The 26,991-nt window shown below is 40.0% G+C and overlaps 1 protein-coding gene across 5 annotated transcripts in view; it reads right to left on the reverse strand.

The window, feature by feature from the left end:
• CEP70 (centrosomal protein 70) overlaps positions 1-25,805 on the reverse strand; it is a 51,369-nt gene extending 25,564 nt beyond the window's left edge. For 2 of the 5 annotated variants that reach the window (XM_079795544.1, XM_079795548.1), the window contains exons 1-11: positions 25,755-25,805; positions 23,653-23,755; positions 15,476-15,566; positions 12,456-12,581; positions 8,774-8,864; positions 8,522-8,645; positions 7,913-8,093; positions 6,381-6,550; positions 4,486-4,542; positions 501-585; positions 319-407 (exon numbers count right to left, since the gene is read on the reverse strand). In XM_079795544.1, the coding sequence (XP_079651670.1) occupies positions 319-407; positions 501-585; positions 4,486-4,542; positions 6,381-6,550; positions 7,913-8,093; positions 8,522-8,645; positions 8,774-8,864; positions 12,456-12,470 (812 nt within the window). In that variant the 5' untranslated portion in view covers positions 12,471-12,581; positions 15,476-15,566; positions 23,653-23,755; positions 25,755-25,805. Of the gene's footprint in view, positions 1-318; positions 408-500; positions 586-4,485; positions 4,543-6,380; positions 6,551-7,912; positions 8,094-8,521; positions 8,646-8,773; positions 8,865-12,455; positions 12,582-15,475; positions 15,567-23,652; positions 23,756-25,056; positions 25,730-25,754 lie in introns of those variants that run through there. The other 3 variants (XM_079795545.1, XM_079795546.1, XM_079795547.1) reach the window with 3 other exon arrangements.
• Positions 25,806-26,991: the final 1,186 nt, after the last annotated feature.

Below are 26,991 nucleotides of genomic sequence, written 5' to 3' on the forward strand. Positions count from 1 at the left end.
AAATAATATGTCCTAAAGGAATTTGGGGATGGAAAACCTACTAGTACAAGAATCTACTACTGAATCAACTCTGAGTTCCTACCCAGTTTTATCTTTTTAATGTAGACTCCTATTTTCTCACTTCTCTTGCCTACCTATGTGTTCTTGTTCCTTCTATCATATGACAGACAACTGACTAAAATGAATATGAGAGTATGAATTTCCTCAAGATTAGATAGTTTTAGAATAAAAGGGCTAGAATGACTCATTTAACATTCTAAATTCCAGTACGTGTTTACTTTTCAAAGGTTACATAAAAATTACTTAAGTTTCTCTCACCTGGTTTCCAAATCTTTTTGGAGATTCAGCTTTTCACTTAAAAGTGCATCAATCTTAAATTTTGATTCCTTCAGTTGATTCTGTAATGACTGCAACATATTTCATATAAAAAAATAGTTAACTTTCCTACATGATTATTTTACTTTATAAAAAAGTATTTATGAGTCATGTAGTCCCTGTACCAGTAGAAGGCCTTTATAAGTTGGTGAGGCATCAAGACTGCTGTAGTCGTCTTCTTCTGACTGACTTTCATCTTCTTTATATTGCCTATGAAAAAATAGATTTTTTCCATAAGTGTACTGCATCTATCTTCAAAGAAATGATTTAGCTAACAAAAATTAAATCAATCCAGTAAGATTTTGATAACCCAAATATTAATTAAAATTTAAGCCAAATTTCTTACTTGTCCTCATAGAGAATAGTATTAGGTATTAAGTACTACTACCTAATAGTAGAGTATATATCTGCTATCACCTTAATTAAAATGTAAGATCAACGGAAACCAGAACTTTGTCTTGTTCACCATGATATCTCATTTTCTAGAAGAGTATGGAGCCTAAGAGTGAATGAAAAAGCACTTGTTGAATGAGTAAACAAACAAAGCATACTGTTTTTTTCCTTCTAGTACTTTTATGTCACCAAAAAACTATATGAAAAAATGTAGAGTATAAGTGCACATTTTATCTCCCTTAGCAGATTGCAAAATCCTAGAATGTAAGGACCCTACCTAAAACTTTGTCCTATCTCTGTAGAATCTAACACCATGCCTACCATCTAAAACATAAGTTTCATTTGAAAATGAGAAGGTCCCTGAAGTTACTTATAATACTGCTTTCTGAATAGAATGAAGCAAGGAATTACTCTACCATTAGCTGTTCTTTTCTTGACTTCCCTTCCTCCATCTTTCACTTTTTTCCCCGTTCTTCCCTCCATCTGCTCTCTTTTTAAAAGAGTCTCAAGGGGTTAGAAGGAATCAGCAATCAGCACAGCTCTGTCACTGGTCCTGCTGAGTTTCTGGAAAGTTCTTTTTCTTAAGAATACTAGAATGTATGCTTAATCAAAGTGGAGATTTATCTGCTTAGTTTATCATGGTATCCTTAGTCCCTAAACCAGACCATGGCACAAAGAAGGTGCTCAAATAAATATGTTAAAAGAACTGTTCTATCTATAAACAATGAAATAGACTAGCTACTGTTTTAATGACTGTATATGAAAGCACTTTAGGTTATTTGGCTATTTTAGGTTAATTGAAGACCATTATTTTTATATTTACCCTTAATTTCTTTTATCAGAGGTAAACTGTGTTTTAAGCCTATATGCTTGATTTTTCACTATGACATTTTATCTTTAGCTCATATAAATCTGCACACTAATTAGATTGCACATTGGTAGATAGCTAATCTAATCATATCACTTTGTGAATATACTCAGTATCTATCTGATGGCCTGATGACATCAAATAGAATAAATTATAATACTTTAAAATATAAAATAAATCCTATTTCTTCTGTAACCAATATTTTGGTGAAATAAATATATATATATATATTTAATATAAATGCAACAATAGATTTTAACATAAGTAGTAAAATACAGTCTTCAAGATCTTTATTAAAAATTCATAGTTACAGGAGGAGAAACCAAGATGGCGGCATACGTAAACACCTAAACTGCTGCCTCGCACAATTTCAAAACTACAACTAAAAGACAAAATGGATATCATCCAGAACCACAGGAAGGCTGGCTGAGAGGAAATTCTACAACTAGAAGAAAAGAGAAAAGCACACTGAGACTCAGAGGAGCTGTAGGAGTCAGAGGTACTGAGACGTGCATGCAGAGAGGACTGGCAACTGAGTGCATGGCTGGCTTTCTCAAGCGGGCGGGAGACAAAAGTTCCCAACTGCGCTGAACTCCAGTTCCGGGTGAGACTCTGGGGACCCAGACTCATACGGGGTGAAACTGGACTGTCAGGAAAGAGAAAAGCACACTGAGACTCGGAGGAACTGCGGAAGGCAGAGGTACCGTGATGCGCGTGCACGGAGAGGGCGGGCAACTGAGTACGCGGCTGGCTTTCTCAAGCAGGAGGGAGACAAAAGCTCCCGACGGCACTGAACTCCAGTTCCGGGCGAGACTCTGGGGATCCAGACTCATTTGGGGAGAAACTGGACTGTCTGGCAGAAGCGGAACTCAAGGGCAGCATTCTCTCAGAGGTGCTTGTAGCGATTACCATGGGACACTGAGACACAGGGGCCTATTAGGGCAGGGCTGACGGGAAACCAATGCTGTCTACTCCACCCTGAGACTCCGCCCCATCCAAGCTGAGCACAGAGGCTTTTGCAAGTCTTGTGTCATAAGGGTGTCTCCAGCACAGAAGTTCTCCCAGCATGGACATAGCTGATCCTCACAACCAATTGGCCTGAGGTCAATTCCTCCCAGTGATACCAACAACAATCAAGGTTTAACTACAACAAGACTGTGCACACAGCCCACAAAGGGGTGCACCAAGAGTGTCCACCTCAGGTAACTGGGGAGGCTGAGCCACTGGGCCCTATAGGACATCTAGCACACAAAGCCACTCTATCAACTCAGGGAAGCAGCCAAAATGCGGAGACAAAGAAACAGATCACAAATGAAAGAAATGAAGGAAAGCAAACGACTGGATATAGAGTTCAAAACCACGGTTATAAGGTTTTTCAAGAATTTCCTAGAAAAGGCCGATAAATTTAGCGAGACCCTCGAGGATATGAAAAAGGACCAACTAGAAATTAAGCATACACTGACAGAAATAAAAAATATTATATAGAAATCTAACAGCAGACTAGAGGATCACAAGAATCAAGTCAAAGATTTGAAATACAAAGAAGCCACCGAAACCGGTTTGGCTCAGTGGATAGAGCGTCGGCCTGCGGACTCAAGGGTCCCAGGTTCGATTCCGGTCAAGGGCATATACTTGGTTGCGGGCACATCCCCAGAAGGGGGTGTGCAGGAGGCAGCTGATCGATGTTTCTCTCTCATCGATGTTTCTAACTCTCTATCCCTCTCTCTTCCTCTCTGTAAAAAATCAATAAAAAAATAAATAAAAAAGAAATACAAAGAAGCCAAAAACACTCAACCGGAAAAGCAAAAAGAAAAAAGAATCCAAAAATATGAAGATAGTGTAAGGAGCCTCTGGGACAACTTCAAGCATACCAACATCAGAATTATGGGGGTGCCAGAAGAAGAGAGAGAGCAAGATACTGAAAACCTATTTGAAGACATAATGACAGAAAACTTCCCCCACCTGGTGAAAGAAATAGACTTACAAGTCCAGGAAGCACAGAGAACCCCAAACAAAAGGAATCCAAAGAGGACCACACCAAGACACATCATAATTAAAATGCCAAGAGCAAAAGACAAAGAGAGAATATTAAAAGCAGCAAGAGAAAAACAGTTAGTTACCTACAAGGGAGCCCCCATACGACTGTCAGCTGATTTCTCAACAGAAACTATGCAGGCCAGACGGGAGTGGCAAGAAATATTCAAAGTGATGAATAGCAAGAACCTACAACCAAGATTACTCTACCCAGCAAAGCTATCATTCAGAATGGAAGGGCAGATAAAGAGCTTCACAGATAAGAAAAAGCTAAAGGAGTTCATCACCACCAAACCAGTATTATATGAAATGCTGAAGGGTATTCTTTAAGAAGAGGAAGAAGAAGAAAAAGGTAAAGATAAAAATGATGAACAACAAATACATATCAACAAGTGAATCTAAAAATCAAGTGAATAAAAAAATCTGATGAACAGAATAATCTGGTGAATATAATAGAATCAGGGGCATAGAAAGGGAGTGGACTGACAATTCTCGGGGGGAAAGGGGTGTGGAGGTGCAGGAAGAGACTGGACAAAAATCGTACACCTATGGATGAGGACAGTCGGGGGGTGGGTAAGGGCAGAGGGTGGGGTGGGAATTGGGTGGAGGGTAGCTATGGGGGAAATAAGAGGAACAATTGTAATAATCTGAACAATAAAGATTTATTAAATTAAAAAAAAAGATTTAAAAAAATTCATAGTTACATATTAGGTAGATTTCCAAAGCATATTTTAGGTTTCAAAATGCTGACTACTTTTGGTGTGATTCACAACTGGGTAGTATTTTTAAAAATTGCAATACAGGATTAGTTGTACCTTTGTTTATGAAGTTTTCTAATTTTAGATTCATAGTAGTCAATTAGGCAAAGCAACCTAAAAAACAGGAAATAAATTATTTCAAAATGTGATATTGTAGCATTTACTATTCTTTCTATATAATTTCAAATTACAGTGATAAGTGTACAGATAATCTAGCAAGTTTATAAAAAATTTAAGTGGTTTTGCCAATATTATACTAAATCATATATTATATTACTTTCAAAGTATAGTTTTAAAAATAACCACAAACATATTTCAGAATATTTAATGTATATTCTCGTTGTCCCAACAGTTCTACCTATAGCAATCGTTCTCACAGAAATATATGCCCCAAGGTTGTAGTCAAGATGAACAAAGTTGCTCATTGTACCATTATTTAGAAAGGTGAAAACACAGAAACAATTTATTCTTCAACAAGGAAAAAGTTAAATAAATAATGGCACATCTATACTATAGAGAATGATGAAGCATTAGAAAAATAATGTATATTTGTATGTCCTAATAAGGAGTAAGAGAAAAATTAATGTTGCATAGCCAAATGTATACCACTACTATTTTTTAAAGAAATATTGTATGTGATTTTGTGTGTGTATTGAAAAAGAACTCTACAGGTTCTTAACAGGGAGATAATACTATAATCTAGGGAACAGAGTTGGCTGCAGACTGACTGGCTGGGGAGAAGGCAAGATATTAAAACTTCATCAATGAGCATGACAGCCCTACACAATAATAAACTGTCCCACCCAAAATACCAAGAGCACTCCTGTTGTGAAACACTAGGAAAGGCACAAACCAAACGATTAAAGTGGTTATCTCTAAGGTGTGGGAATTAGGAGGGACAGGCAGGTCTATAACATTTTAAACACTTCTATATTATTTGAATTTTTATAAGCATGTACTGCTTTTTTAATTTAAAAAAATCATCAAAGAAAAATAAAATAACACTATACTTTTACATGTTCTTTTTAAAGTAAGAATTCATACTATGTCTCTCCTATCTTGGGAAACTTACCCATCTCCTGCCTTTAGATCTAATTCAACCAATTGTGCTTTTAATATAACGTTCTGGATTAGTCTTTCTTTTCAACCTTTCCCCATCCCAACACATACTAGCTTACATATCATCCTTTCTATCCTTCACAAGCCCTCTCATCCCCACACTTCCCCCTTAAGCTAACATTCCATTTTAATCTTTTCCTCCTTAGCAAACTTCATTCATTCTGGGTGATTGTTACCTGCTATCTTCAATAAACTTTTAGTGAGGAGTTATTATGTGTCAAATGGGAGTTCTGAGCAAATAAGACAGGAAGAAGGTAAACATATAAACTGAGGCAGCATGTAACACTTCGTACCACCCTCTCCTTGAAACTCTGCTCCTTGGTTATCCTGACGCCCAAACATAACTTCTCTTCTGCCTCTTTTCTGTCTATCTGAAATTTGGAAGTTCTCTGGAGTTTGGTCCTTTTAACTGCAGCCCTGATACTTCTACATAGCTGGTATAAGGTGCTTAGGTACATGTCCAAAAATTAATTCATCCTCTTTCCTCTCCATTCCCCAAATCTAACTTGAAATCTAATAATCTTTCACTCCTCTCCTCCTCTCAACAACTATAGCCAGTCAGTCTGGACAATTTCTGTCCATCTCCGCAATCTCTCTCTTTTAGCCCTAACACAGGCCTTCATTATCTCCCACCTAGACTATTACAGCTCATTACTAACTTGTCTTTCTGTCTCTGGGCTTAATTTCTTTGCTTAGAAACCTGGGGATTTTTATCCTGCTATATAGAAAGCAGAACCCAATTTCTAAGAGATATACATAACCACTCCCAAGATAAAATCAGTTTTAAAAAATGATGAATCTATCCACATAACAATTTATAAAGTAAACATTACTGTCTATCCAAGATGGTATGAGGAACTCTTTTGCAGAGATAAGAAAATACTCTGTTTTGAGTGACAATGCGCTCTTCCTCCTCCTTTGTTAATCTACAGATATCCTTTTGCAAAAAAGCAATAGTCTCTTGTTGCTCCATTTGTTTTCTCTTGTAATGCTGACATTTTGCCTAGAAGAAATTAAAAAAAAAACAATTATAATATGTACATCTAGGACATGCAGTTCTAACAGTATTGTACACAAAGCCATCGTCACAGTTTCTATCAAGCTGCTTCATTCAAGAACTTCAGTACTGAGGCTGTTTTTAAATAGGTACTAGCTCCAGAAACACTGTCATAAATGTAAACATGTAACAAGTAAAATAGGTATAAAATAGGGGAATTATAGCTTATAACTGCTTGCATTCAAGGTTTCATAATAGTAAAGGAATCCGAGAATCTCCATAACACTAAAGAAAAAGGAAAGCCATTGGAGAGTATTGAGCTACTATGTTGAGAACACATTAAAAAGACAAGGCTCAGTGGTTGAGAGTATCGACCTATGAACAGGAGGTCATAGGTTTGATTCCCGGTCAGGGCATATGCCCAGGTTGTAGGCTCCATCCCCTGTGTGGGGCGTGCAGGAGGCAGCCGATCTATGATTCTCTCTCATCATCGATGGTTCTCTCTCTCTCTCATTCTCTCTCCCGCTCCCTTCCTCTCTGAAATCAATAAAAATGTTAAAAAAAAAAACAAAAAACACAAGGGGACCCCTAGCTGGTTTGGCTCAGTAGGTAGAGCGTCAGCCCTATCTGAAGGGTCTCAGGTTCAATTCCAGTCAAGGGCATGTACCTCAGTTACAGGCTCAATCCCTGGCTCTGGTTGGGGCGTGTGCGGGAGGCAACCAATAGATGTGTCTCTCTCACATCAATGTTTCTCTCTTTCTGTCTCTCCCTCTCCCTTCCATTCTCTCTAAAAGTCTATGGAAAAGTGTCCTCAGGTGAGGATTAACAAAAAAGGAAAGAAAAAGAAAAAAGGCAAAGTGAGAAGCAGCAAAGCCAAGAGAGAAGCAGAGGATAAATGAAGGTGACTTGGACCAGAGTGGAGACTAAAAGAAGAAAGTTTTGGAGAGGAAATACAGGAACTCAGTTGTAGACATGTAAAGGTCTAGATGCCTATTAGACATCCAGGAGTGATGTCAAGTGGGTAGTGGGAAATGAGTCAGGAAATAAGGGAAGAGGTCTGGACTATAGATTTAAATTAGGTGCTAAGAAAGACTGAGCATCACCAAGGGAGTTAGAGTATATAGGGAAGAGAAAAGGACTAAGGAATTCTAGGGAATCCCAACACTGAGAGGTTAGGGAGATGAGAAGAATCAGCAGTGGGGTTAGAGGGAAACCAAATGAGGAAATATTCTAGAAACTAAGGGAAGAATATCAAGAAGAAACAGTAATAGGCCAAGTAAAGACCATTGAATTAAGCAACATGGAAGTCACCTGTAACCTTGATGAGCTGTTTTATACTATCATGTAAGAAAATATATAACTCAGTACCTGTAAAGCTTTATGCTCCTTTTGAAGATCTTTTATTTCATTCTGCTGCTGGCAAACTCTATTTAGGGATTCATCCTCCAATTCACCAATTTTGGATTTCACACTCTCCATTATTTGTTCCAAGTCATTAGCTCGTTGTTCCTGATCTACTGCTCGGCATTTTTCTAGCTGAACTTCTTTTCTAATAATACACACAAATCCTTCCTTAGTAATAAACATAAATCACATCAACAAATCTACTCATCTAACAACATAATGAATTTCTAAAATTTCTTTGCTGAGCTATTACCAAAAGATTACCTACTAAAAATATTTATATTTGCGCCCTATCTGGTTTGGCTCAGTGGATAGAACATCGGCCTGAGGATTAAAAGGTCCCAGGTTCAATTCCAGTGAAAGGCACATGCCCGGGTTGCAGGCTCAATCCCCTGTGGAGGACATGCAGGAGGCAGCCAATCAAGGATTCTTTCTCATCACTGATATTTCTATCTCTCCATCCCTTCTTCTCTGATATCAATAAAAATATATTTAAAATATATATATATATGTATTTGCATCTACCTAGATACAAAAAATCCAAGAGAGCCCCCCCCCCCTCCATTTTCTTACTTAAGCTGCTGATTAGTTTCTATGAGCTCCTGGATCACGTTCTGTTGACGCGCTGTTTCTTCCACCAACGTTTTCAAGTTCTGTCTCATCCTTTGTGATGACCGTCTGTCAAAAACGATGAGATCTATATTTTTTAAAACATAGAATACAAATAGTAAAAATAAAGGTAAGGCAAAAAAATTTTAAGATAAAAAATATTTTAAAGGAAAAAACAGCTTTTTACCATCAGGAGCAAGAATAGGATCGGGTTACCTTTAAGATCTGTTCTTTTGACTAGAACTAAAGGTTTTAAGCCATGCGTCATCAACAGCACATTTATGCTCTCCCATTCTGCTTCTTCCTGCTATAATTACAAAGGAGAGAGAAAAGGATCAAGTTTATGATATAAAATGAAAAAATACCTTCTTGTATATAATTTCCTTTGTTTTCAGAATAACAGAACTTTTTCTCCAAAAAATTTTAATATGAAGTTTTGTGTACATACAATAATTAAAATTAAAACAAAACAACTAAAAAACACCTTATAATTGCAGTGAATCAAACAGACCTTAGGTTTTTCATTTAACTGAACCAGTTCAGGCCCCACTCAAAAGAAACAACTGCAAACTGAGTTACATTAATTGAATAAAGAGGTGAGTCACTTGGAAATAAGTGTAATTTTAACAATGACTAAGGTCACACACACACACATACACACAAAACATATCTGAATGGTTGGAGCCAATAATTTAAATAGTTTCTTGTAAAATGGATATGATCTAACTATAAAATTGAGTCTGTCCATTCAGGTAACCGATTTGAGTAGAATCATTCTGAGTGATTCTCTTTTTTTTTTGTTTGTTTGTTTTTTCTGAGTGATTCTCAAGTCTTGTACCCCTGATTCTAAGTATGTCATTATGCCATAAAGCTGAGAGGGGAACTCTAACTCTCTAGATCAGGGGTCCTCAAACTTTTTAAACAGGGGGCCAGTTCACTGTCCCTCAGACTGTTGGAGGGCCGGACTATAGTTTAAAAAAAACTATGAACAAATTCCTATGCACACTGCACATATCTTATTTTGAAGTAAAAAAACAAAACGGCAAAAACACCCGCATGTGGCCCGCGGGTCGTAGTTTGAGGACGCCTGCTCTAGATTAAGTGAATAAAAACATAATGGGGCCCTGGCTGGTTTGGCTCAATGGACGGAGCGTCAGCCTGCAGACTGAAGGGTCCCGGTTAGATTCCGGTCAAGGGTGCATGCCCCAGTTGTGGGCTTGATCCCCAGTGGGGACGTGCGGGAGGCAGCCGATCGATGATTCTTTCTCATCATTGATATTTCTCTCTCTCTCCCCCTCTCCCTTTCTCTCTGAAATCAATAAAAAATATATTTTAAAAAAACAAAATAAAACATAATAGGAAGAAAAATATAATAAGGACATAAAAGATGGATCAGGCCTGGCAGATGTGGCTCACTGGTTGAGCGTTGACCTATGAACAAGAGGTCATGGTTCGATATGCAGTCAGGGCATGTGCCTGGGTTGCAGGCTCAATTCCCAGTGAGCAGCTGATCAATGATTCTCTCATCATTGATGTTTCTCTCTCTCTCTCTCTCTCTCCCCATCTCCCTTCCTCTCTGAAATCAACAAAAATATATTTAAAAAAAAAGATGGAATGGAATAATAGAGATAATTTTTTAAATGACACATTTAAATCCCTGATATTGATATCTATAATAATAAAAGCATAATATGCTAATTAGACCAGAAGTCCTTCCAGACGACCATCCAGATGAAGCCGGGGCTGTGAGGGAATCCCGGGTCCCGGGTACCAGAGGGAAGCCGGTGCTGGAAGCCGGGAGAAGGAAGGCCTACTCTTGCACGAATTTCGTGCATCAGGCCTCTAGTAGTTTTATAATGGGCTTTTAATGTTAAGTATAATAATCAATTTTGAAATCACTGTGTGAAGTGCTTTGCATGCTCTTTAAGGTATTAAAGGATATTTGTAAAAAGCCAATTTGAGTGACTTTTCAATGTTTAAATGCTTGAAAAAATATAATTTATACAATAAATACGTTTTTATTACTGGTATAGTATGTAAATACTGTAATAGCTTGAAGGTTAATAATTTAGACAAAGCACAAATAAAAGCATTACTCTCCACTCCAAATGCTCCTCTGACATTAAAGATTCTATCAGGATAAAAAAGGAACAAATTACCTTGATGACTCTTTGACAGTATTATGACCCACAGCGCCAAATAAACCTTTTCTTTTGATTGCTGACTTTCTTTCCCTTCTTTATCTTTTCTACACTTCTCCTCCTTCCTCAAACCTTTCCTCTTATTTATGCTTAGGTCTTCTGGTCACAAAGATTAATGACACAGAACTAGAATTACTACTGATAGCCCTGGCTGGGTAGCTCAGTTGGTTGGAGTGTTGTTCTGATAAGCTCCCTGGTCAGGGCATATACAAGAAGCAACCAATAGCCCTAGCCAGTTTAGCTCAGTGGATAGAGCATCAGCCTGTGGACTGAAGGGTCCCGGGTTCGATTCTGGCCAAGGTCACATGCCCGGGTTGTGGGCTCTATCCCCAGTTGGGGGCATGCAGGAGGCAATCAATGATTCCCTCCCATCATTGATGTTTCTATCTCTCTCTCTCTTTCCCTTCCTCTCTGAAATCATTAAAATTTTTTAAAAAGCAACCAATAAATGCATAAATAAGTAGGACAACAAATTGCTATTTCTGTCCCATCCCCCTCTCAAAAAAAAAAAAATTATTACTGATATCTGTTTTAGGAGCCAAAAGCTCTGTGTGGATATCTCAGTGGAGGTCTACCTAGTATGACTCATAATGACAAAATGCTTTGCAAATAATAATGTTATGAATTTTGAATGATCAAGTTATACATGTTGTTCCTTATCTTTTCAATCGATTTTTTTTTTTAAGAGAGAGAGGAAGGGAGAGAGAAACATTGATTGGTTGCCTCCCGCATGCACCCCAACAGGGGATCAAACCTGCAACCTGGTATATGCCCTGACCAGGAATTGAATCTGCAATCTTTGGTGTATGGGACAACACTCCAACCAACTGAGTTACACTGGCCAGGGCCTCTAATACCTTTTAAGAGAAAGAATAACATCAACTGTTTGCAAATTCTGAAAAGAGCTAAGAATGGCATTTTCCAAAGTATGTGCTGCAGAACACTTTATACTTGAGCCTCCTTTTAGAGACTGGTATCTTAGAGTAATGAAATCATTTAATAGTCTTTAACCCGGCATTTCCCAAAATTATACTATATAATAAAAGGCTAATATGCAAATCAACCAAACGGAGGAACAACCAGTCGCTATGACACACACTGACCACCAGGGGGCAAACGCTCAACGCAAGAGCTGCCCCCTGGTGGTCAGTGTGCTCCCACAGGGGGAGCGCCACTCAGTCAGAAGCTGGGCTCACGGCTGGCAAGAGCAGCAGCAGTGGTAGGAGCCTCTCCCGGCTCTGCAGCAGAGCTGGGGATGTCCGACTGACAGCATAGGCCCACTGTCAGCTGAACATCCCCCAAGGGCTCCCGGACTGCAGGAGGGCACAGGCCGGGCTGAGGGACCCCCACCCCAGTGTACGAATTTTGTGCACCAGGCCTTTAGTTTTACTAAATAAAAGAATCTTTTTACTTTATTTTTCAATTACAGTTTATATTTAATATTATCTTGTATCAGTTTCAGGTGTACAGCATAGTGGTTAGATAATCATATACTTTACAAAGTGTTCCCCCAATATTTCCAGTACCCACTTGGCACCATACATAGTTATTACAATATAATTGACTATACTCCCTATGCTGTACACCTGAATCCTTTTAAATTAAGAATGCTTTTAAGATTTTTCACATTTATAGATGTAGTATTATTTGCCACCACATACTTTGAAAAACACTGGTTTCAAATATTTCACATTTACCTGTTTTTCAGTCATGAGTCTGTTTGATGATTTACTGGACTGCTGGGCTTTAGGGGCTGCTGGAGATATACTTTTCCTTTGCAGAACCAAAGAAGTAGAGACTGGCAGTGAAAAATTTTGAGTTGCCTAAATTAAAACAGAAAAAAGTGCAATAGGTGTTAAATGAAATTATACTTAAAAGAACCACTACTCTTGACAATTTAAGCCATTCCTGTGTCAAAACTTTTGTTACTTCTTAGAAAGCTAATTTAAAGAATGATTGGAATATACCTTATCTTATAATGTTTTCCTCTAGATATAAAATAAGGGGTTTTACACACATACCAACACAAAGAAAAATATTTTTGTTTTAACTTTGCACTCGCTTGCTTTTTTCTCGATTCCTTTATTCTAATGCTAACCGTGTCGAGTCACACTCGACATCCGAGTGCAAAAGGTTAACTGGATGTGAAAAGTACATGATGCTAATAAACTGTTATCTTTTGGAAGCTGCTTTTCAAAAAACTAAAAGAATTGTGCCTGACCCAAAAGTTACGGGCCAGTCGAACAATTCACTGGACTGACTCCAAGGGTGAATGGAGTGCCACTTTCTTAGATGGACTTTATTTCTAAGTAGATCAGAGGTTAGCAACAAAGGATTCTATTTGACAGGCACACATAGAAGTTTATATTCAGTCTAACCTACTGTCACTTGCTCTCATTATCTAAGAATGTACCATTCTATAGAAAAAAATTTTTTGGGTTGTTTGATATATAGGTATAATTCTTCCCCTCCAGAGGCACAATGCCACATATTCATTAGCATCATGGAATTTTAGAACTTGAGAGGACCTTGAAAATTGTTTAATCCTAAATCTCTAGCTGTTCATAGCTGGCAGAAAAGAGTGTAGGGAGAGCTGCACCAATATATCAGGTACCAGAGACATCTGAGGCCCAGAGAGGTGTAACAATCTTCCAGGACTGATTAGAGGTAGGCCTCCTTCCTGCCAGTTTAATGTTTCATCCAAAGCACCCTTCTGCTTCAGATAGTGAAATCCAACTAAACAATTTATTGTCACTAATAATTTATTTTTAGCTAAACTTAGTAACATATTACCTATTCTCAAATGCTGCCACTTTTGCAGTTTCACATCAGAGTCCTTTCTCCCTTTAAACTCTGGTCTCTTTCAATAACTCAATCACATACTACATTCAACCCTCCTGCCTTTATCCTATATAATAAAGAGGCAATATGCAAATTGACCATCACTCCAACACACAAGATGGCTGCCCCATGTTGTCAAAGATGGCCAACCCCACATGTAGACACAAGATGGCTGCCACAAGATGGCCAGCAGGGGAGGGCAGTTGTGGGTGATCAGGCCAGCAGGGTAGGGCAGTTGGGAGGGACCAGGCCTACAGGGGAGGGCAGTTAGGGGTGATCAGGCCTGAAGGGGAGGGCAGTTAGGGGTGACTAGGCTGGCAAGGAAGGGAAGTTAGGGGTGACCAGGCCAGCAGGGGAGGGCAGTTGGTGGGGTAAGGCCTGCAGGGGAGGGCAGTTGGGGGGAACCAGGCCTACAGGGGAGGACAGTTGGGAGAGACCAGGCCTGAAGGGGAGGGCTGTTGGGGGTGACCAGGCCAGCAGGGAAGGGCAGTTAGGGGCAACCGGGCCGGCAGGGGAGGGCAGTTGGGAGAGACCAGGCCTGCAGGGGAGGGCAGTTGAGAGAGACCAGGCCTGCAGGGGAGGGCAGTTGCGAGGGACCAGGCCTGCAGGGGAGAGCAGTTGGGAGGAACCAGGCCTGTAGGGGAGAGCAGTTGGGAGGGACCAGGACTGCAGGGGAGGGCAGTTGGGGGTGACCAGGCCAGCAGGGGAGGGTAGTTAGGTGCGACCAGGCCGGCAAGGGAGGGCAGTTAGGGGTGACCAGGCTGGCAAGGGAGGGCAGTTAGGGGTGACCGGGCCAGCAGGGGAGGGCAGTTAGGGGCAATCGGCCCAGCAGGGGAGCAGTTAGGCATTGATCAGGCTGGCAGGGGAGAGGTTAGGGGGTGATCAGGCTGGCAGGCAGGCGAGTGGTTGGGACTGGATTGTGAGAGGGATGTCTAACTGCCCGTTTAGGCCCGATCCCAGTGGTCGGACATCCCTTGAAGGGTCCCAGATTGTAGAGGGTGCAGGCTGGGCTGAGGGACACCCCCACCCCATGCACAAATTTCATGCACCAGGCCTCTAGTTTTAAATAAAGATCCTTTTTAAAAATGCCAGCCAACTTCAGTTACTAGCTTTTTATCTTTTCATTCGAGAAATTTTTCAAAAAATACACAAAAGTAGAGAAAGACTATAATGAACTCATGTATTCATCAATCCAGCTTCAATAACATTCTTCTATTCTTGTTACATTTCTTCCTTACCTACTTATATTTTGGTAAACATGTCTAACAAATATAGACTCATTATCACACCCAATAAAAATATCAGTAATTCTTTACTATTACCTAATATCTAGTCCATGTTCAATTTCCCCCAAATATCTTGTGATTTTTTTTCAAATAAGGTCCATATATAGCACTCTTAAGTTTCTTTTAATTTTTAAGTCCCAGTCTCCTTTTTAATATGGCATTTGTTAAAGAAATAGGCCATTTGTCTTCAGAGTTACCCGCATTTCATATTTAGCTTATTGCATTATCATTTAACATATTTCTCCATCTCCTATATTTCTTGTAAACTGGTTATATCTAGAGGCTTTATTAAATTCCAGTTCAGTATTTTATGGCAAGAATAAATTAGAGGTAGTGCTGTCTTCTTCCTACTGCATCACCATTAGTAATCAGCCAAAGTTTTAAAGTGGGAAGAATACACCATGTAAACCAGACATAACGTTAGTAGACATCAATGTAATAGAATCTTCCAAAAAGCATGGAGCCACATATTCTAACAGTCTTCCTAACAGCCACCCTGGACCTCTCCCAAATCTTCAAAATGCCATCTCCCTCCATGTTCAAGGCCTAGGAGTTCAATCTCTTCTTCACTTAGTTAACTCATACTTGACCTTCTGATGTCAGCTCAAATTTCCTTCTTCAGGGAAATCTCCCCTGATTCCATGACTAGATCAGGTTCTCTTGTTATATGCTCTTGTAGCACTATAAAGAATAAAGTGTAGAGGTTTAGAGTTCAGAGTCAGATGGCCTGAGTGACTACCAGCTTAACCATTTATTAAACTGTGACATGGACAAATTCATTAACATCTTTGAGCCTTGATATCTTCATTTGTAAAAGAGTAATAATAATATCTATACCTCAGCAGTTGAATTAAGTCAGACAACATGTAGAAAGTATTTAGTACAAGTGCGTGACACATAGAAATATATAGATAATTGGTAGTTGTTATATGTAAGTATGCTGAACAAAATGGATCTTACCTAAGCATAGAATCATATATTATCTTAGACCTTTTTCTACAAATTACTCAACTATCTGTTACAAGTTGTTTTACATAATATGTCTAGGTAAAACTAAATTCCAGGACATTAGTAGTCTTTTCTTTTTTTTTTTTTTTTTTTTTTTGTAATAGTCGAATAGGCAATCTGCCTCTAAGAAAGCCAAATAAAATACTTTTTCTTTTCTTTTTTTTAAATAAATTTCAGAGAGGAAGGAAGAGGAAAAGAGATAGAAACATCAATGATGAGAGAGAATCATTGATTGGCTGCCTCCTGCACGATCGAGCCCGAAACCTGGGCATGTGCCCTGACCAGAATTGAACCTGGGACCCTTTAGCCCGAAGGTCAACGCTCTATCCACTGAGCCAAACCGGCTAGGGCCTTTTCTTTTTCTTAAAAGCATTGAAGAACTAACAAGATAATGAGGAATTACCAGGACAAAAAAAAAATCACAAAGATGAGAACACTTTTTCCCTGAAGGCATTTACCAAATCCAAAGAAAAAACTGTGAGAACGAGTGCTAAAGAGCAAAGCCAGCTACCATCAACAAATCAACAAATGACAAGTGCTGGCGAGGATGTGGAGAAAATGGAACCCTAACACAATACTGGTGGGAATGCAGACTGGTGCAGCCACTGTGGAAAACAGTATGGCCCGGCTGGGTGTAGCTCAGTGGTTGAGCAACAGCACAGGGACCAAGAGGCCTATGACTGGATTCCCAGTCAGGGCACATGTCTGGGTTTCGGGCTCAATCCCCTGTGGTGGGCGTGCAGGAGGCAGCTGATCAATGATATTTCTCATCATTGATGTTTCTCTCTCTATCCCTCTCCTTTCCTTTCTCTCTAAAAAGTCAATAAAAACATATTAAAAAACAAACAAACACAGTATGGAGTTTCCTCAAAAAATTAAAAATAGAACTGCCATTTGACCCAGTGGCCCAACTTCTAGGAATATATCCTAAGACTCCCAAACACCAATCATAGAATATATGCACCCCTATGTTCATAGCAGCACAATTTCCAATAGCTACTAGTAAGATCTAGAAACAGCCCAAGTGCTCATCAGCAGATGAGTGGATAAAAAAGCTGTGGTACATTTATACCATGGAATACTATGCAGCAGTGAAAAAAAGAATCTCTTACCCTTTGAGACAGCATGGAGAGACCTGGAGAGCATTATGCTAAGTGAAATAAGTCAGTCAGAGAAAGACAAGTATCACATGATCTCACTCATATGTGGAATCTAATGAACAGAATAAACTGATGAACAAAATAGATCCAGAGACACAGAAGCATGGAACTGACTGACGAATCTCAGAGGGAAAGTGGGGGGGGTGGGGAGGAGGAGGGAGAATTTTCCAAAGAACTTATATGCATGACCCATGAACACAGGCAATAGTGTGGTAAAGGTACGGAATGGGGGTGGAGGAGTAGAAGGGGAAAAGGGGGAACACCTGTAATACTTTCAACAATAAAGATAATTTTTAAATAAATATATAATAAAAATGTTTAAAAAGAGCAAAGCCACCCTATTTAAAATTGCTGCCTGGAAGGGCTACAACTCTCAGGAGAAAGGTGAGCAAGAAGTAAACCATCCCTGCCATGAACTGAAACCTGGCTTCCACTTCTCTATTTCATTCCATTATCTCAACAAGGTCCCAAATTAATAGTGCTTCCAAGCACCTGGCAGAGCAAATGAAATCTCTGGGAAAAGGCCTCAAATTATCCCCACCAAAAAAGTTTCAAGTGCAATATCCAGAAAACAGCCAAAGATAACCAAGACATATAGGAAACAAGACATAAGGAGATCAGAAGCAACAGTAAAAAAACAAACAAACAAAAACAAACAAACAAAAAACAAACAAAGACAGACTTCTAATATTGTAATTATTAGGCACAGACCATAAAATAACTACGCTGACAATGTTCATAAAAATAAAAACTTGAAACTTCTGGCAGAGAACTAAAACTGAAAGGAGACAAAACATATTTGAAAAAGAATAAAAACTTTAGAACAAAAAAGTTACAGTAACTGAAATTAAGATCTTAAATCACATGCTTAACAATAGATTAGAAAGAGCAGAAGAGAAAATTAAATTAACTAGAAGGGAAGTCAGAAGAGACTACCACCTTTTTAGTTCTCTATGCTGCATTCAGGAAAACACAGAAGAGATTAAACTTTAAATGAAGGGAACACTGGCACATCCAAGAAAGAGGGGAAAAATGGAGCAGCAGCAGCATTTGGAGATAAAACTAAGAAGTTTTGAGAGCCATTAAAATAAAAGTCCACAGATTCTAGAAACTCAACATAATCTTGCATCAGGATAGAAAAAAAAATCACTCCTAGACATATATTAAAGTATAAAAAAAATCTCAAAAGCAATTAGAGAAAAAAAAGATTATCATGAAAGAAATGACAGAACATCAGCTAACTTTTTTTAAAAAAAATGTATTTTATTGAATTTTTACAGAGAGGAAGGGAGAGGGATAGAGAGTTAGAAACATCGATGAGAGAGAAACATCGATCAGCTGCCTCCTGCACACCTACCACTGGGGATGTGCCCGCAACCAAGTACATGCCCTTGACCGGAATCATACCTGGGACCTTTCAGACCGCAGGCCAACGCTCTATCCACTGAGTCAAACCGGTCAGGGCATCATCAGTAACAATGAAAACTAAGAGTAGACTAATATCATCAATGTGCTGAAAAAAAATTTGCCAATCTAAAATTCTAAACCCAGTGAAAATATTCATTAATAATAAAGACAAAGGATATTTTCAAACAAAACAAATATGACAAATCTGCTCTATAAAAAATTCTAAAGATGCTTCATGTAGAAGATTCCTTGATACAAAGAAAGAGCTGTAGAAAGGAATAAAGATCAAAGAGTCCAGCTGGTGTGGCTCATTGGTTGAGCATCGACCTATGAACCAGGAGGTCACGGCTCAATTCCTGGTCAGGGCACATGCCTGGCTTGTGGGCTCAATCCCCAGTGTGAGACATGCAGGAGGCAGCCAATTAATGATTCTCTCTTATCAGTGATGTTTCTATCTCTCTCACCCTCTCTGAAATCAGTAAAAACATTTTTAAAAAGAAATAAAGCCCAGAAACAAACCCACACATATAAGACAAAGGTGAGAAAGTGATTCAGCAGAGAAAGGACAGTCTTTTTAAAAATAGTGCAGCCAAAACCGGTTTGTCTCAGTGGATAGAGTGTTGGCCTGCGGACTGAAAGGTCCCAGGTTCGATTCCGGTCAAGGGCATGTACCTTGGTTGCGGGCACATCCCCAGTGGGGGGTGTGCAGGAGGCAGCTGATCGATGTTTCTCTCTCATTGGTGTTTCTGACTCTCTATCCCCCTCCCTTCCTCTCTGTAAAAAAATCAATAAAATATATTTTAAAAAAATAAAATAAAAACAGTGCAACTGGATATCTATGTGCCAAAAAAACAGACTTTGATTCATACCTCACACCATAAACAAAAATTTACTCAAAATGAATCATAGACTTCTAAAAACCTAAAAATACAAAGTGTCTAGAAAAAAAGCATAGAAAACCTTTGTGACCTTGCAATAGGCAAAAATTTCTTAACTATATCATCAAAAGCATGATCCATAAAAGAACAAATTTGGCTTCATAAAAATGAGAACTTGCCCTGGCTGGTTTGGCTCAGTGGATAGAACATTAGCCCACATGATTATAGCAAGTGCTTCAAAAAACAACAACAAAAACAAAAATACATTCAACTAAATCCAATGCCCTTTTTTGATAAAAACCCTCAGCAAAGTGAGAATAGAGGGACCATACACAATAAAAGCCATAAATGACAAACTTATAGCCAACATCATACTCAATGGGCAAAAACTAAAACCATTTCCCTAAGAAGAGGAACAAGACAGGGATGCCCACTTTCACCACTTTGGTTTAACAATACTGGAAGTCCTAGCCATAACAATCAGACGAGAAGAAAAAGATAAAACGAATCCAAACTGGAAAGGAGGAAGTAAAACTGTCATTATTCACAGATGACATGATATTGAACAAAGAAAACCCTGAAGACTCCATAAAAAAACTACTAGATTTAATAAATGAATTCGGCAATATAACAGGATACAAAATTAACACCCAGAAATCTATGGCATTTTTATACACCAATAATGAACTCACAGAAAGAGAAGCTAAAAAAACAATCCCATTTACCATTGCAACAAAAAATGTAAGATACTTAGGAATAAACTTAACCAAGGAGGTAAAAGACCTGTACTCAGAAATCTACAGGATGCCCGGCTGGCGTGGCTCAGTGGTTGAGCATCGACCTATGAATCAGGAGGTCACAGTTCGATTCCCGGCAGGGCACATGCCTGGGCTGCAGGCTCAATGCCCCAGTGTGGGGCGTGCAGGAGGCAGCCAATCAATGATTCTCTCTAATCATTGATGTTTCTATCTCTCTCCCCCCGCTCCCTCTTCCTCTCTGAAATCAATAAAAATATTTTTAAAAAACACAAAAAAGAAAACTACAGGACATCAAAAAAAGAGACAGAGGGGAAAAAAAACAAGTGGAAGAATATACCGTGTTCATGAATTGGTAGAATCAACATAATTAAAATGTCCATACTACTCAAAGCAATCTATAGATTCAATGCAATCCCTATTAAAATACAAATATCATATTTTACAGATCTAGAAAAAACACTCCAAAAATTTATATGGAACCAAAAAAGACCCCAAATAGACACAGCAATCTTGAGAAAGAAGAACAAAGTTGGAGACATCAAGTTATACTACAAAGACACTGTACTCAAAACAGCCTGGTACTGGCATAAGAACAGGCATATAGATCAATGGAACAGAACAGAGAACCCACAAATTGACCACTATGCTCAATTAATATTTGACAAAGGAGGCAAGAGCATACAATGGAGTAAGGATCGTCTCTTTAATAAATGGGGGTGGGAAAACTGGACAATGAAAAAAATGAAACTAGACCAGCAACTTACACCGTACACAAGAATAAACTCAAAATGGATAAAAGACTTAAATGTAAGACATGAAACCATAAAAATCTTAGAAACCATAGGCAGCAAAACCTCAGACATCTCTCATAGTAATATGTTTACTGATACATCTCCAAGAGCAAAGAAAACTAAGGAGAAAATTAAAAAAAATGGGACTACATCAAAATAAAAAGCTTCTGCACAGCAAAAGAAACCATCAACAAAATGACATGATTATTTACTACAATGTTATTTATAAAAAAAAAAAAATAGAAACAAACTAGATATTCATCAATTAGGAACTGGTAAATAAATTCTGGTAACATACAATGTACCAGGGTAGACAAATGAAATATTATGTAGATGTAAATATAAACAATAATGCTCTTCACGTACTGGTTATGAATTATCTCAAAGACATATTTGTTATTAAAAATCAAGTAGAGGACAGTACATAATTTTCACTGGGTGGGAAAAGTATAAATGCACATAATTTCTTGTTTATGTATAAATGCTTTCCTAAAAAAAAAATAAAGAAATACAGTAAACAAAAAATATTTTTTTACTTTAGGGAAGGACCAGAATTATTAAAATAGTGACTTAAGTGAATATTTAATATATATGCATTCAAATAGGAAAATTCAACTTTGTGAATGTCTAACATTTTCAATATTTACATTAAAATGTAAATTTAATAATATCTAAACTGGAAAAAAAAGGAAATAACCAATTTATAATCTTGAAAACTGGTAAGTAAATGGTAGGAATCAAGAATAAATGCTGCCTTTCCTGAAGGAATTATACTGCTGCCTATCCAAATGATAGATAAGGGACTAGTACTCCAACCAATAAGTGAAAAAGATATGAGAGAAATACAATACCACTATTTCACCTTCAGTGAATAGATATATAGGCATCAAGTAGCACCAGCTGCTGAGATCAGGAAGAGAGAAACAAGGACACATTATGCACCTCCTATGGTCTTGCCAACCACCATTTAGACAATTGCCAAGGGGATGACTAAGTCTGATCCAGTCTGCAATCCAACTACTAATGTGCAGGAACTACCCAAGGCAGATGAACATATGAACTATACATGATTATACAATCAGCAAAATCCAGACTATAAGATATACAGGTCAAATGACTCAGGTTCTTTAACAGGAAAAAAAAATTATAAGAAAAAGAAAGGAATAGAGAGAAAAACTACAAATTAAACATTTTTTAAAAATTTTAATGGGCAAAACTACATTATAATATCTAGGAATATACAATATGCATTTATGCATTTATGAAAAAATGTTGTTTTAAAACACAAGGAAGCAATTACTATAAAAGTAAGAAGAATGGCTACTAATGGAAGTAGCTGTGCTTGGGATGGGGCAACAGAGCAGCTGTGGCATGGCTAGTACTGTTCTACACCCTGACCTAGATGGTACTGTCTTTTAATAATTCATTAAGCTATGCATCTGGTATGTGTTCTACTTGATTTCATAATAAAATTCATTTTACTATTTAAAAAATGTATCTATAATAATAAAAGCATAATATGCTAATTAGTCCGGACACCCTTCCTTCATGACAAAGCCACGGTGGGGGGGGGGGAGGGGCTGAGGCAGAGGGTAGCCGCCTCAGGCCCTTGCACAAATTCATGCATCGGGCCTCTAGTTAAATAATAATAAAAGGAAATACCAAAAGAAAGCTGGTATAATTTTGTAGCCAAACTGCCTATGTTTGAATTGTGGATTCTGCCACACAGCCAGGAAAAGTACTAATCTCTCTGTGCCTCAATTTCTTTATCATGAAGTGAGAATAACAAAAGTGTTTAGCTCATAGTGTTGTTGTGAAGATTAGGAGCGTTAATATACAGGCATACCTCAAGAGATATTGCAGGTTTGGCTCCAGACCACCATAATAAAGCAAGTCATACAAATTTTTTGGTTTCCCAGTATATATAAAAGTTATGCTTACATTATACTCTATTAAGTGTGCAATAGCATGATGTCTAAAAAATGCACATACCTTAATTTTAAAATACTTTATTGCTAAGAAATACTAACCATCATCTGAGCCTTCAGAGAGTTGTAATCTTTTTGCTGATAAAGGGTCTTATTTTCAATTTGTAAAAAATACAATATCTGTGAAGTGCAGAAAAATTAAGTGCAATTAAACAAGGTATGCCTGTAGAAAGGAAACAGAACAGTGCCTGGCACATAGCAGGACAGAGGCGGTGATTAGAGTTAGGGGGTGATCAGCTGTGTTAGCTTAGATATTTAACCTCTCTGGGCTTCAATTTCCTTAACCTGATAGGATTATTAGGAAGTCCAAAGGAAATATATGTATTATACCCAGTATAGCAGTATAGCAGTCAATAAACAGTAGATTTGCCCTGGCCTGTGTGCTCAGTGATTAGCAGGGGTCCTCAAACTTTTTAAACAGGGGGCCAGTTCACTGTCCCTCAGACCGTTGGAGGGCCGGACTATAGTTTAAAAAAAACTATGAACAAATTCCTATGCACACTGCACATATCTTATTTTGAAGTAAAAAAACAAAACGACAAAAACACCCGCATGTGGCCCGCGGGCCGTAGTTTGAGGACGCCTGGATTAGAGCGTCAGCCCCTACACTGGGTTCAATTCCCAATCAATGGCACAAACCTGGGTTGTCGGTTGGTCCCCTGGCCTAAAAGCAATGGAAAAATACCCTCTTTTAAGAATTAAAACAAAACAAAAAAACACCAAAAGATTCTTTCCATGGTCTCCCAACATCCACAGTCATCTGTCACATAGGCATACCTCAGTCACAGCACATTCCTCTTGCACTTTTTATCTGGTCATTCAAGTTGATTTCAATGAAATGATCACCCAGTGAATCTCACGTTCGAAACTGGATCTTCATCTAGGTTTCAAAAAAAATAAACAGGCCAAAATCTTAAAATGTCCAACCTCCTAGTAAGAATGGTCTTGTGTTACTCTCAGAGCAGGAATTCATGGTACTGGTAACCACTAAACTGAGGCTGAACAACTGAAGTAACTGCTAATGGACTCCAATGCTCACCACCCCTTCCTAACTTTCCTCTCCCTGCTGGGGTCCAAATCTATCTTGCATTAATTCTGACTCCTGGCTTCACAGGTAGGGTCTTCTCATTTGCAAGGGTACTAAAAAGAAGCATGCTCAGAGAGATAAATACCACTGAACATAACAGGCAAAGGCATCAATTCCACCTGTAACCAAATGCTCCTTTTGAGAGATCCATACTGTGAAATTAATGTGTCAATAGTTTGCAGCAGCCCTTCCCTACTCAGCTGTGACAGGAAGAGCTGCAGGAAGAGAGCAAAGGCTTGCCACCGCAGAAGCTGTAGCTGCAACGGGTCTGGGGCTTTTTTGATACCTCACCTTAAGGAAGACTTTGGGCATAGGGGTTGCAGGGCAGGAGTTGGTTCGTATGTGGCATAGAAAGCCAATGCCAAACACAGCTGTATTTCTGGCACTGTCCAGGTTTCCCAAGAGCCCTTTGGTAACTTACCCGTTACAGTGCAATGTACATTAAACTGTAAGTATTTTTCACCATTTGGGGGGTGGGGGAGAAGCTAGAAATAACAAACCATGGCGAGTCACTGTTCTTTCTCAAGTGGGCCACGTTAAAGTCTGTGATTAGCTTTCTCAAAGGCATGTCGTTCACATTCTTGCAACAAATGGAATACGCATTGTTTTCAAAGTCTCTACTGTCTATCAACTGCAAAAGCTCTATTCCAAAAATATGCCAACACGCTGTGTAATGTTCCTAAAAAGAATGGAATCTCCCACAAATAAGGAAATGGAGTTAGAACTGGATATCATCTCAATCCAATCATCCTGCCCCAGGAGAGGTTACCTAAAAAGGCCCGAACACACCGAAGCTGAGGCCAAACCCCAGTGGGGCTCCCTCTCCCCCAAAGTGGGGTCAGATGGCAATACAGAAAGTAAAACAACAACAACAAATGGGTAAGGCCTGCGCGGGGTTTAATACCGTTACAGTCTGAAAATAAAGGGGCGGTAGACACCCTTTCTGGCTGGTCCCTGCATTCCGGGTCTCTTGGCCTCTGACGTTTCCACCTCACGGATTTCCTTCATGGAATCAAATCAGACGCCCCATAAAGTCCGATGCGCCCGGACTCAGGGAAGAGCAGGAAGAAACCGGAGAAGAGGATAACACTTACCTGCGACCCACTCGCACACACGGCCCCCGCCTTTGGCTCCGAGCGCTCCCCGGCCGCGCGACCTTCCCAGACGCCCGCTGACCTACAATTTACCCAGAGCCGGGCGGCGCGGCCTCACCAAACGCAGCGATTGTCAGCCGGTGTGCCGCCGGGATCGCCGGCACCTGCAGCCCCTGTTTACTCGGGGCACTGACCTCTTCCCCCTTCCACTGTCCAACACCATAGCCACCCGGCGCGAATGAGTCAAAATTATACCTTTGTTTATTATATTAGCAATATATATATTTTTTTGGTGTGCCGCAGAATTGTAGTTATTAGTTTATGTGCCATGAGATGAAAAGGGCTGAAAGTCGCTGCTCTAAGATTGACACGGGTTGCCCCATTTAACCTCCTCAGCCCCCACGCCGGGCAAGAATGACCAGCTGTGCTCGGTAGACGAAGAAATCGCGGCGCCGAGGCGTTCCGCCAGCAGCCACAGATCACAAAGCGGGGGAGGGAACCAGGTTCGCCCGGTACCCGATCCTAACCCACGACTGAGATTTTTTAATCGGCGCGAACCCGTCCCCGGCGGCTCCTCTCTGGGGACCACGACAAGGGTCAGTGTGACCACTCGCAGGGCCCAGAGGAAGCCGATTCTGGGGGTGCTGCGCAGAGGAACTTCAGCCGCCGCCTCCGCGAACCCCGAGCGCCACACTCACGTTCCGCGGCCGCCCGTCTCCCACCAGCAGCGCGCCCAGCTGGGCCGGCTCCGCCGCCTGGGGCCCCGCCTCCGCGACCGTTACCGCGCTGTGGGAGGCCGACCAATCGAGCCCGAGCAGGTCGAGGTGTCTCCTGCTGCCCCGCTTCCGGACGCCCGCGAGCGATTGCTCGGGCCGCACGGGGAGGCTGGATGTAAGCCCCGCCCCGCGCCCTCTGGTTGGCTCCGCTGCTGGGGGCGGGGCTTACATCAAAACAGTTGTAAGTTTGGGCGCGGCGTTGCCATCTGCGCCTGCGCACTTCCTCCACACCTGTACTGCGCTCTGGGCTCGCAGGTGTTTTACCACCCACCTGGAGTTCTTTGTCCGGGCGACTTGCTGGTAAGAAATACACATTTAAGGCTATCGGTGAAAGGGAGGCCCGGGGCACGTGGCCACCACAGACTGCCCGCCCGACACCTACACCCGCCCTAATTGTGAGTTCTTGCTGCAGGACCCATCAGCTGTTCTCTATGTTCCAGACCTGGCTGAGCACGGCGGCGTCTGGCATTTGGAGGACCCTAAAAGCGTTTGTTGATGACATTTTACCCTCCCCTTCATCACTTTCCAAATCTCCACAAAATGTCAGGACCTACATCGGGCTCCAGAGGTGCAGAGGTGGCTGACTGGAGAAACTCAAAGTCTAGTTAGGGAGAATGGGCATACACTCTGAAATTAAGAGACATTGTGATATGATCAGAGAAGGCTGTGACGGGCCCAGGAGGGACAGAGGAGGAGGCTTACCTAAGTCAGTCACTAAAGTCTTCCGAAACCAGTGGTTCTCAACCCTGGTTGCGCATTAGAATTAACCGGGGAGCTTTGAGACCCTTGCTGCTCAAGCCTCAGACCAATTAAATCAGAATCTCCAGGGTGGGACCCAGGTGTCCATAGTTTGGAAAGCTTCCCAAGTGATTCTAATGTGCAGCCATACTCGAGAATGGCAAACCTGGAGAAATACTTAAGAAGAATGATTCTGAATGATGGATAAGAATTCCCCAGCAGTACAGGGAAGAAAAGTTAGAGAAAATTTCATGTGCAAATTAATACCTCAAAAGCACATTATTATAATGCCTATTTCACAAGTGCTTAGTAAACCTTACCGTTTTGTTGTTGTTTTTTGTAATGAAGCCTGGCTGGGTCCCTTCTATGTAGCTCATATCTACTCTCCCTAAAAAACCTAACTCCCCAAACACTTACAAAT

Source organism: Cnephaeus nilssonii, assembly GCF_951640355.1.
Source record: "Cnephaeus nilssonii genome assembly, chromosome: 17".
In the NCBI taxonomy this organism is placed as follows: Eukaryota; Metazoa; Chordata; class Mammalia; order Chiroptera; family Vespertilionidae; genus Cnephaeus; species Cnephaeus nilssonii.